Source organism: Hydractinia symbiolongicarpus, chromosome 11 (assembly GCF_029227915.1).
Source record: "Hydractinia symbiolongicarpus strain clone_291-10 chromosome 11, HSymV2.1, whole genome shotgun sequence".
Classification (NCBI taxonomy): Eukaryota; Metazoa; Cnidaria; class Hydrozoa; order Anthoathecata; family Hydractiniidae; genus Hydractinia; species Hydractinia symbiolongicarpus.
Window position 1 is genome coordinate 20,859,164 of NC_079885.1, and position 13,106 is coordinate 20,872,269.

The following is a 13,106-nucleotide window of genomic DNA, read 5'->3' on the forward strand; positions in this document are numbered from 1 at the left end:
CAACCTTCGCTGCAGTCATGGTCAAAATGTAAACTTAATATTAGACAAATGTAATTAATAAAAGTCTCAATTAATCACAGAAAGTTACAGAATTGCTAACACGAGGCTTTAAATGTACTGGGAGAAATCTAAAACATGTACCACAAGTTTATTTATTTTTGTGAATTCAATCCTAATTTGCTAAAATTTGTTTGCGCGTAATTTTTAGAAGCTGAATTGATGCGGTTGTTTGTGAAGAATTTCTTTTTTTTAAAAAAAATATTGATTTTTTTCTCTTTCGGTAACTTTACTGTACGTTCTTCTGATTGATGACTTTAAAATCTTGATTTGTGTGTTGTTATAGTTTAACTTTTCAAAAAAGAAGATGGAAACTAAATTTGATAACGTTTAATGAAATAAAAATGAGAAACAGTACCAGTAGATTACCGAAAATTATTCTTCGCCAAAATCTTAAAACGGTCCATTAGCAAAAAAAAATCTCCCAAAAAAATCTTTAAACGACTGACTCGCTAAAATTAATCTTCGCGAAATGCATATTTTTTACCTTGCGAGAATTGATGAGTCACGATCTCTATGTTATCCCTTTTGATGACGCAACAGTCGAGGAACAAAGGAAAAGAAACGGCTGGATGAATGACTCAGTTCTACAGCGTCTCTTTTTGGGAAGTTTATAAAATAAAATAACATAATACTTAAATAAGATATAAAGAAGTAACATAAAACCCTGGAAGTGGAAACTGCTCCAGATGGCTACCATCTTGAATGACTTATTATGCACGAATCAAACATGGTTACATATCTTCATATTTTTCTCTCTAGAACAAGTTACCAGAAAACAAGTGAAAACCTTTGAAGAACAAACTCAAAGATAGAGAGAGAATATTCATCACTAGTGGTTATAAGAATGGAATCAAAAATGGCAATCTTTAAAATTATGATGATATATGGTATTGTCAGCATATCTGCTGCAGCATACGATCCATTATCAAAAACAAACAGTGAAAGGGTAGGTGGTTTACGCCCATATTTATTTATTTATTAAATTCATGCTGGAAAAACTTTATTGTTTTGCCGCAAAAAAACTATTTATGAAAATAAGGGTGGTTCCCTTTTTAACCAGGGCTGTCTTACGCGCCATTTTGTTGTAATTTTTATTGTCACACTGGGATTGGTTTAAATTTATTTAAAGTTTTTGGTTTATGCTATTTGATTTTTGTGTTAACTTGATTATACATCTTGAAGTAATGCAATTAAAGCGGTGTTATTTTGTAGATCGCTAAATTAACTGTCTCGCACTGAACGGAATTCAGTATGCCTTCGCTAGAACTCTGTGCCGCAAACAAACCTAACCAAACTACGTGCAACAGTGGAATCATTTCTGTCTTTTAATTCTGGCGACCAGGGAAGAACTCCCGCTCAGTGCTAGAAAAAGTAGCATTTTCTCAATTTTCTTACACCATTTATACTGACCCGTCTTGGCTGGAGATCTGAATGGGGTTAACCATTCTCAGTGGAGGATGAATACACCGGTGTGCCAAGTTAAATTTGTTTTTTTACCAGTAATGCTTTATAATCGTTTTTGCGCAGCTCGAGTTTACGGCGGATTTCCGTAGGAAAATGTGTCTTATAGCGCTGGTTAGAGTTTTCCAGTGTGATAAACTACAGATCTAAATCGAGAAAGAAAAATAAATAAAAAATACGATTTCACAGTTTCCTTTTTTTTCCTTTATTTAATAAAAATAGAAGAAAATAGAAGATTAAGAAGAACATAATAATAAAGGATACAAGGTATAGAGTTAAAGTGTCATATGTATGTTTAATTCACAAAAGAAAGAAATAATTTTGTGTTTTTCCTTTTTTAACAAGCGATTTGAAAAACGTAAATCGTTCTTCCCTCTTCTCACCTAAGTTGAACATTATATCAAATTCACTTATAACGCACTTCCCGTTGTTTTTTCTTTCCCTTCAACAACAACAATAAAACTGTGTATTAATAAAGCTGGTTGTCGTTAAGCAGTTCATAACTCAACGTAGTAAAGTATATTGCATCAACAAGGATTATATAATGCCTTCTCAAAGTCGACTTTGTTTACAATTGGTGGTCATAGCAGTTATATTCACAATCGTGCACGGTTTGCTATCCGTATCAGGGCCTTATGGACCAGGCAAACGAGAAAAGGTAAGCGAGTCGTTTCTTTTTTTGTTATTTTTTCTTAACTTCTTAACATTTGCACCATCTTTGTTGTTTTCCATACACTATTCTCTATTGCTTCTCACTCCTCTTGCAACCAACCATGTATTGTGGTAAAGCAACAACAACGTTTCTTTTTATTTATAAGAACGTCTAGTTTGCTACATATTCTTCTTTCTTTACTGAATTCCAAATCTAAACAACCTTTATGATATCACTGTGCTTATGACGTCATTTCAAAAATACGAAATTCAAAAATTGGTGTCAGATGGACATTGATAGTTTTTTGCTTGATACATCAAAATTAATTTACAGTAGCAATCCTGTTTTTTCATATGAGAAAGACCTTATGGGGGACTGTTTTTTCCTAAAATTTAAGGTTTTTTATGGAACGGTCCTAAATTTATTGACAATTAATTCTTGGTGTTGGATGGACGCGATAAATAAATTGTGAATTTGTGGCGTCTTTGTATTACTTATGAAGTGATGTGTGTCAGCTATGTAACTTTTTTTCAAAATGGTAGCCGAAACACCACCTTGTGCGAAGGTTGCACGAAATAACAATGTCTGAGATAATCTGAGGACCGGAATATAGAGGACAGCTGAACCCCTGGATTTTCTACGGGCTAATGATTCGTTATTTATAACAAACGAACCAAATACTTTCCAGGAGAAATTGGAGGAGAAATTTTGCGTTGTTGCCTTGTATTTTCTTAGAGGTTTCTGTACTCTATGGCTAATCTTATGTTTTTCTTCACAAGACTTATTGCATATCTGCTGACAAACCATTAGTCAGGTTCAATAATTTAACATTAGAGGAAGGAATACTATCCTCCAAGATTTAACTTTAAATGGTTTGATTTAAATCTTCGCGTACAAAAGGTGAAATTTTTAAAAACATTTCCGCCCTAGAGTGGCAAATTTATCTTATTGTGGAAACAAAAGAAGCAACAGATGCACTTTTTTTATATCTTCTTTTTTATCTTATTCTTTTATTTGTTTTTATTGATTTTTCTATAATTAAGTTAAGCGAAGATGACACCTTCTGGTGAAAAAAACGTTCCGCAATTCGTTGAGACACGTGATCGGAAATTTATATTTATTTATTAATGTTATTCGCCGTCCTTTTGGTTTTGGTACAGCCTTTCATCGCATGCCCATTTGAATTCAATGATGCGATTGTAACAGTACAAAATATATAGAATATTTTTGTTCCTGTCGAGGTTTAAATTAGACTAGTTGGTGGCCCGGGGAAAAATCCATGGGTTTGCCCGTCCTTTTTATACCGTATTGCGTGCGTCTTACTACTTGCGGTACCATTGTGCGTGACAGACAAACAGACGTATACGCAAGTATTACAAAATAAATTATTCTGATATGCAGACGGGAAATCCAATTTTCTCATATAAACAATTTTTTCTTAGCTTAAGTACAGTCACAATGAGTTTGTGCTGAGTCAGCGCAATTTTAAGCTACAATTTCATATCATCAACTAGACCAAGAATTTTGTAGCATATGCTTTCAAACGAGCGTAAAGAACCTTGGTACGAGAATGCTATGTCGCGTGTAGGAAAGGGAGTGCACGTCCTCCTTATAACAGGAATAAAACACTGTAAAAATTAACCTTGAATAGCAGTATTTTGTTAAAACACTTCAATTCCAATTTTTATATTTCTTTCTGTTTTTTTTTTCTTCATATTTTTGATTTGCCATTACCACCAGTTTGATTGATTCAAAAAAAAATAAAACTTTTTAAAAAGATTAAGTTCCAAATATTTTTGAGTACTAAATTACCGTGACATGTCCGAGAAAATGTTTTCTAAATAAATGTCTTAAATTTTCCCAGTCCTCTAACTTGCATTAAAAAAAAATTCATAATCCAATCAAGATGAAATAGTTAACCAATTTTTTTTTTTAATTTAAAAACCAAAATTGGTTTAAGGATAACAGGAAAAAGTATTTGCTATCCCACGTTTTAAAACGTCATACTTACCCCCCGGGAGTATGTCCTTCCCCTTACCAACATCTCACAAAGAAGGCACCATGCTTAAACAGAATACGTTTACTTCCTCCAATTAGGAGAGCATTCAGATTATTTATCTTATGTGTGGTAGGGGGTAACGAAATAAAAAATAAAAAATGCGCAATTCAAGCACATTGATCAGTTCGTATCCTGGTTACGCTGAGATAAGTTAGTTTCAGACACTTCAAAAATTTTATTTCGTCTAATTTTATCTTCTTCGGGAAAGATAATTATCAGATTATTTTAAACGAGATAACTTCGTCATCAATATCTCTTGAAGAACATCGTAAAAGATAGTATTTGGTAGATCTAGAGAAGAAGAAAAAAATATGTTGAAGAGTTGTGTTAGTCTGCTGTTTTTTGTTGTGTGTGTTGATGCGTACTTCGGCAGTGTGGGACATTTGGGTGCCGGGAAAAGAGAAAAAGAGTATAATGTAAGAAGTTTTACGAATTGCTTTTATTATTACTGGCGAATTGTCTTTTTGTTGTAGTTGTTGATGTTGTTGTTGTAGTTGTTGTTGTTGTTGTTGTGGTTGTGGTTGTTTTCGTTGTTGTTGTTGTTATATGGTTGTTGTTGTTTTTGTTGTCTATTGTAAAGCATATAAACAAGAAAAACAGCCATTAAAATAGAGAAATTTAGTATCGGTTTGTTGGTTAAATTATCTGTCAATTTTAGAAGAAATTTTCAACTAAGAAAACTTTATTTCAGTCTTGTCACGACAAAAAATATTTCCCTCCCATGCAGAGAAAATAGCTGTTCACAATCTAATATATTTTCTTTTGTGTTTTATTTAATAATAATATATTCTTTCTTTCTTTTATATTTTTAATCATACAATTCTATTCTTGAGCTTTTCAAAACAACACGAACCAGGAAAAGAAGGAAATAAAACAGCACCGCTTCGCTGTTGGGATGCTTTTTTGAAAATAATAAAATAGACACCATGCTTTTAATTCACTCCTCCCTCTTTCTCACCCATGGTCGATATTACAATTTCGATTCTTAACTTTCGCTGTTACATGCTACATTCTCTCTTTTCAGTATATTTTTATTCCTTGACGGCTTCAGGAATCTTTCTTTAATTTCCAGTAAAGCTACCATTTTTTCCATGAAAAAACTTACCGACCTTGACATGTTCGGAGTCTTTGAACGGCTCTGTTTTTGTCTTTAAAGTTAACATCTTCTGAGCTTAATACCGTTCCTCGTTTTATTTTTAATTGCAATGGAAATATTGTTCTAACATGACTACACTTTTCCTTAGGTTGCACAAGCTTACAGGGAAGCTTCAAAGTTAAGAAGTCTGTCCACGTATGGAGAAGTAAAAGATATATGTGAAAAAACAAAAGTGATATGTTCTGAAATGGAAAATGAAGACCGTTTAAAGAAAGCAGAGAAGGAAATGGTGGATGATCCTTGGGATAATCTGAAAGATACTTTAAATCTCTAAATTATAAATCTTATAAAAAGTGAAATTTAAAGATTTTTTTGTATCTCTTTTTACCTATATTTTTTGAGACGTAGGCTATTGTCAAAAAAAAACACCTGAGCATTACACTAGTGTGAATGACAACATGGTTTTAAAATTAATCTAAGTTCTTATTACGCCTAAAGTAAATTTTTCCATGCTTGAAATACTGTATGCCTGATTTAGCGCCCTTTTGACTAAACGTCCTTAAGATTAGGATCCACTTGGGCGGCTAATTAAAGACATTTTGACATCAACAAAGTGGGCGCTTATTTTTGATTTTTCTCAATGAACTTAAAGATATTTGTTCAAATTTGCGCGCTCTGGCACTTAGCAAGGACCTCCTTGCACTTAGTGATGAATAAAAAAGTATTAGAATTGTTTTAGTAAAAAATGTTTTAATTTACCGCCCCTCTAAGTAAGTGGCGGCCTGGCGCTTAACCGAGTATGTACAGTACTTTCATAGTTTCAATATATTTTAATTTATTTATTTATGAGTGTAAGGAATAGATAGAGATCTATTGCATAGATATCTATCCGCATAGATAATATTTACAATATGGGTTTTAAATATATTTCAAATCAAAAAAATAAATATTTTTGCCTCTTAAGACGACAACATATTTTTCATTTCACAAAAAGCTGCCATCTTCGAACGTTTATTTTCTGCTATTAGATCACGTGACATAAACAAAGGTCACATGACAACGTAATTAATTGGTTTGAGGGTTCCCACTTTTGACGCAAGCAAAAAGAAAAAAAAACCCTCAAATTAATACATGTTCGCATAGCACATGCGGTGGAGCAATCGCTCGTCAAGCGAGATGTCGTAGCTTCAAGTTCCACTCAATCTATCATCTTTTCAGCACTTGGGAAGATAATGTGCAGGACTACTTATACAGTACTTGTTCGTTTATTACCTTTTGTTGGGCGCAAAGTAAATCTTAAACCTGGATAGAAGAAACGACACTGAAAGTGTAAACCTACAGAAGAAACAGCAGCAGCAATCCAACAAAGAAATGTGTTACACTGGTACTGGCGCTTACTCAGAAACAGCAAAGATATCAAGAAACAAAGAAACGTTTTAAAGTAGCTTAGAAAACATAATACCCCCTAAGAGTGTGTAGAATATTTTGTTGGAACAATGAAACACGATTGTATGGAAAAATGCAATAACCCATCAAAATACCTACATGGTAGACAAGTTTAAATTCTCTTGTTACATTCTGTTTACACCTAATTGAATAAGTTGTTACTTCGAGATTTTTCCATTTCTAAAAGCCATCGGTTACTGTTTAAAAAAACTTTTAATTTTTAAGTACTGATAAAAAGAAATTTTCGCTAAAATCTCGCGTACACAATCTACTTCTTATGGCATCTTGCCTTTATAGCTAATTTGATAGCAACCACTCAGGAGTTAAGAGACCCTTTAAACGAGTATGCCTGTGCACACAATTGCACCTGCTTTGAAATAATTGAGAATTGCTAAACTTCAAAGATTATAAAGAAACAATCGGGTTATTAAAACATCACACATATGATAAAAATAAATAAATAAATAAATAAAGGCAAAGATAAATAAAAAATTTATGTTGAGGATGTAAAGCAATAAGGAAAGCATGTAAAGTGCGGAAAAATAAACAAATTTGATTTCGTAGCTTTCTGATTATGTTAATGAATTCGGGAGTTGAATCTATTATCGCTATATTGTTCCCGCACATTTCGTTTTATTATCACCTCGAAAGTTAAAAATTCAACACTTTTGAAAAAATTTATTTTGGCGGCATATTTTTGAACCCTTTATATGGGAGATAATAGGTTAAAAAAGAAAAAAGAGACAAATAATTATTTAATAAGAAACTAAAGTAAAAAAAGGAATACTCTGGAACTAAAGATATATCCGCTTTAAAACAAACAAGAAATAGACAAAAAAATATAACAAAAAAACGTCGAAGATTTAATAAGATCTCGCGCAGAGAGGAAATAAATTTTTGAACAATTTTTAATTCCATTTTAATTAATGTGTAGGCATGTAGGTGATGTTTAAAGCAATTAAATAAGCAAGAAAATGGAAGAGGAACAAAGTATCTTGTTTCTAGCAGGTGCTAATAACCCAATTAGTTCCCAGACTCTCTTGCTTGGTAAAAAAACATTTGATGCATGTCATGTCGCCAAACGGTAGAAAATGTTTAAAGTGTCCAACTCCGCATGTAACAATCTCAAATTTCTAGTAAAAATCTCATTTTTAAGTTGATTGATAATAGCTTCGAGCATGCAGGTAAAATAGAGATACCTCCATGCTTTGAGCGTGCTTGTCTCTGGGAGACTGGAACATAAGTCGTATAGTCATTTTTTGACCCAGCTTGACGGCAATCCCACTTGCTTTGCCGTTATATTTGGACCAATCAATTTAATAGCATTTTAAAACAAATATAATAATGAAAAGTCTTAAAATAAAAAATGTAATTATAAAATATATAAAAAAGATTAAACAAGGGAAGTAGAGAAGAATTTTTGTAACTACACTTCACTTCACGTACACATTAGAGGCGGTTTTCAGATTTAAATACATCGAAATGTCTTACTTGCTTAAGTTACTGGCGTTAATGTCAGCATTTCTCATGGCGGATGCTATGTTTGGCGCTGTTGGTAAATTTGCGTCGGGTAAAAGGGAATCTGTGCCGTGGGGCTCGTTCAAAAATATGAAGTACTCACGGAATGGAAAACGCGAGGTACCTTGGGGTCAACATCGCATTCCATTTCGATTAATTGGTAAAAGATCATCGGATCATCCTCCCCATCGACTGATCGGAAAACGGGATATTGAAAATTTGGAAAGCTTAAGAAGTGAAGAGGGACCTTGGAAAATGTTTGGACGGCCATTTGGAAAACGAGAATACGATGAGATGTTGAATTCGGAAAGCTTAAGAACTGAAGAGGGACCTTGGAAAATGTTTGGACGGCCGTTTGGGAAACGAGAATACGATGAGATGTTGAATTCGGAAAGCTTAAGAAGTGAAGAGGGACCTTGGAAAATGTTTGGTCGGCCGTTTGGGAAACGAGAAGACGAAGATAATTTTTATGATCGTGATGCGGATCCTTGGAATTTATCTCGGGTACCGTATGGGTTAGGAAAACGGGAAAGTGAGGGTCCTGATTGGAGTTACAGAGTACGTTGAGTAATGCTAGACTTAGCAATACGGAGTCCTCATAAATCTAAAGAATGGCAAAATAATGAAAATAGTAAACTTGCAGCGTAGAACTTTTAATCTGTCACTTATTCTGATTCTCATAACCGTTAGGTTATACCAATATAAGTTGAATAACTGAGTTTATTGTTCTTCTTTTAGCTTCCGTTTTGGACAAGACGGAGCATCGAAGAAGCGTTAGACCAGGTAAGCATTTTTACTATAGGTAGATAAAAAAGAATGCATCAACCAAGCAGGAAACTAATATAAAATATGTTATTTTTGTGTTTCAGTTACCAATGAGCATGTTAAGATCACTTGTTGCAAAAAAAGAAGCTGATGAAAACGTAAGCCTTGAAATATCCGATTTTCAGCCATTCTCGTCCCAAGAGCTCTTTGAGATTAAAACCATCTCAAAGAGCTCTGGGGACGAGAATGATTTTCAGCCACATTTGTTTATGTTGTAGTTTTTACATTTTTGTCTCTATTTATTTAGTTACCGATGAGTTTTATTTCGAAGAAGAGAAGTGAAGAGAAGTCAAAAGTAGGTTTAGCCAATATGTAGTCCCTTGAAGCTCTTCAAATTTTCTCAAAAATGCCCACAATAATGATATACAAAGAAAGCACGGAGACGATCGCTCGCTTAATTACGACTGTTCTTGTTGTGCTCACTCAGCATTCTCTGTTTTTTTTTCAGATTCCGATGAGTTTAATGTCTAGAAAGTCAACCGATGAAGAGGTATGTTAAGGGCTTATTGACATATGAACAAATGGCAGAAAACATAAAACAAACATCTTGGGATTTATCCAAATTGATAGCATATGAATATTTACAGACAGATAAAATAATATGAAAATAAAAATGATCAGATAATTAAACAAAAAGAGATAAAAGAGATGAAAACAACAGAGTGGTATTGAAACCATAAAGTCTTAAAAAAAAAGATGAAGATCCAAAATTAATAAAGCTTTAATAAAACAAAATTAACATATTGAGGCTGAGCTCAAAATAACTATACTCATAATAACACGGTTGTTTCTCTTTAACTTCCTTAACCTTCAAAATCAATTGATATTTTTGTGTGTTATTTTTAGATGCCGATGTCTTTAATGAATTTAAAGAAGAGCAATGTAAGTTTTTCATGCGATAGTATCAAACACATTGAAAGGATATCCCAATTTTTTAATTTAGATGATAAGCAAAAATCGCGTACTTATTCTCTACACCTCGTGAAATATTATTTACTGACGGTGGATTAATTTTTATATTCAACAAAATGCATACAATACCTGTTTTATTGATGTCTAAACTGTTTCTCAAAAAAAAGAAGACAATAAGAATTTATGTGAAGTAAATACAACGTTTTTAAAAGTAATCTGGTTTACAAAATTCCTGCCTCAATCATTTTAAAATAATTTTAACCAATCAGGTATAGGAATTAAGTTTAAAACAAAAGAAATTAATGCTTGAATGATTTGATTGATTGAAATCAACATGACTAATAGGGGTGGAATCTCATAAAATATTCCACGGTCGCTTTGCACGGATAGCTACATAATAATAATAAAAATAATTATTATCATTATTTTTTAATAGATTCCAGTCCGTTTTATGTTAAATAAAAAAGAGACGGAGAATATCTGCAGGCGGGCCATCGAGGTATGTTCAAATTCAATGGATAAGAGAGACGCTCGAGAGAAATTGATCGATGACATCAAAGCAGCCATGAAAAAAGATGCGTAAAAATGGATCATGTGATGTTACGATAATACTAAGTTGTCAATCAAACATAAATTATGCTTGTTTAAGACGTAGTGTATATGTATATATGTTCTAAACGAGGGTATTACAGTCAACTTGGTGCGCCAAATTAATTTTTTTTTGTAATAATAAACAAATATCTTCTTTTGCTTTTCAAGAACAAAATAACCTTGTAGTTTGTTAAATACTGATCGTGTCTATGTGTCTTCCTAACATTCTAATCAGAGTGTACTGCAGAAATGAACCTTTCTTTTAACATATACATATCACTGAATTTTTATGTCGAAATATATATAAACTAGAAAAAAAAATTTAAGTGTATTACTTAGTTTATAGTCAGTCCTATTGACTGAATGAAACAAAATAGCAATCAAACTTAGGAGCAGCTAAGCACAACAGAGTCAACATCGACCCTTGTGCCTTTCCTTTCTCTGACAGACATAAAGTTTTGTAGCAGAAGAATAATAGGGAGAAAACAAAAACCTAGTCGTAATTCTATTCAAAACATTTTTTAAATAAATGTTTAATTTCAAAGATCATATCCACGAGTAACGATTTACAACGTTTCCATTATTGCACCTACGCACTTTGAATTTATGAAAATTCTATTATCTAAAATTACTACATGAGGTAATTCTTGGCGACGTCATCATAACCCATTTTCCTCTATCAGAACATTCACGGGCCGTCGCGTTAATTTGGACAACACAGAAACTGGTGCATTCTCAACGTTCCTTACCCAAACCTTGTTCCCAGGGACTTCTTTTTGACATTACTAAAACTAGTTTTGTCATCAAGTGAGATCTAGCGGCTTCGACATAGGCAACAAACACTGGGGACAAGGATGTCCTAACCCACATCACTTACCTTAGAGGTAAAAAGAAAGTCGGAAAAAAGTGACTTAATTCTGTCCAAGTGACCAATATTTTTGCCGACTAAAATTCTTGCCGACTAATTTTTTTGCCGACTTTTTTTTCACCGATAAGTTATTGGCCTAATTACGTTTTACACAGCTTTACAACTGCTAAACATTCGTCAGGTGACGCTGTTCTGCTATTTCAATAAATTGCAAAAAAATGTCACTTTCTAAAAAATTATTGAATGGTAACTAACTGAAAAGGAATGCTTAAAAAAATCACGTCATGTTTAATGATTTTTTTTATTATCGATGATTTTATTTTCACACTTCCCCTATAAGCTAAACGCTTGGTTCTTCAACCGTTTCCCATAGTAAACTGGCAACCTCATTGGCAGGGCAATTTGATTAATCTGATAGTGGTGAGACCGTTCAGGTGCCACAAGACCCTGGAGATGAGTTTGATTTATTGGTCATTATTTTTCTTCCGGAAAAAAGAACTATAACAGAATGAAAATAATATAGCGAAATATCAGCTTCTTCTATGTGGTAACTCATTCTGCATATATTTTACCATCGCTGTAAAATCCCCTGAATGACAGACTTTTCAAAGACATCTGGAATCATGCATCAAACAGGTAAAAAGCGGGGAATGAAGAAACATCATTTGTCTGAAAATGTTTGCCTCTCCAACAGGCAAGGGCGTAAGAAACAAAATTGCTCGTATGGCGTCAGTGGTAAAGAGGGAATTATTTAAAAAATTTATATCGACAGGGCTTAATGAGTTAAATGTATTTTTGTAAATAAAATTGTACTTCCTTAGGACGTTACCAAAGGCGGGAGTAGGAGTTGGGTGAAAAGTACAGTAATATACCCTTACGTAATGAATAAAACCCCCTAAATAATGACTAATGAGATGGACTTTCGTTTAACAGCCATTTACAATGTGAGCATTGCAGATGATAATTTGTGTTGTTATTGTGTAGAATTTGCAGGGTCAGGTTTTAAAAGCTGGATTACCTTTGTCTCCCTTGATTTGCTTAACTCTTGGCTCGGAACCTAGCTCTTGTTATCAACAGAGCACTAGTATTGTGAACTTATATATATATTGCTCAGAAAACATGTTTAAATTCGCCTAATGATCCAATTTATTGTGAGTGTGGCGAACAACAAAAATAATTTCTCAACAACACACACTATAGTAACGTTAAACACTGCAATATGTTGTTGATGGTTATGAGGCTAGCAATTGGCTTTATTTTCTTCCTAACGTGAGACTTAGTAAACCCTATCAGATTGGCTGCTTATAAAAAGTGTAATTGATGATCTAATAGAATTGAAACGTTAAATGAATATTGAATAAAGATTAAAAACTTTAGTTACACGATTTGTAATGAAAACATCTAACTTTTGGTCGGCCTTGGCCATGTTTTTTTGTAGGAATTAAGGACGAAAATATATTTATGACGTATTTAAGGGAACAACGGTTAGAGCTAAGCATACTTGTACAGCTTCTCTATTGTTTCTTAGACCTGGCGGGAACGAATTTTTCGATATGTCGATGTTTACGTTTATGTTATTTTAAACAAAACTCTGTTTTGGTAAATTTGATTGCAGCTC

At 33.2% G+C, this 13,106-nt stretch overlaps 1 protein-coding gene across 1 annotated transcript; it reads left to right on the plus strand.

Moving 5' to 3' along the window:
• Positions 1-8,148: 8,148 nt before the first annotated feature.
• Positions 8,149-10,739, plus strand: LOC130613777 (uncharacterized). Its single transcript, XM_057435117.1, has 7 exons — positions 8,149-8,850; positions 9,031-9,075; positions 9,162-9,215; positions 9,365-9,412; positions 9,566-9,607; positions 9,964-9,999; positions 10,466-10,739. Exons 1-7 carry the CDS (start codon positions 8,257-8,259, stop codon positions 10,610-10,612), a joined length of 966 nt encoding a protein of 321 aa, XP_057291100.1. The 5' UTR covers positions 8,149-8,256; the 3' UTR covers positions 10,613-10,739.
• Positions 10,740-13,106: the final 2,367 nt, after the last annotated feature.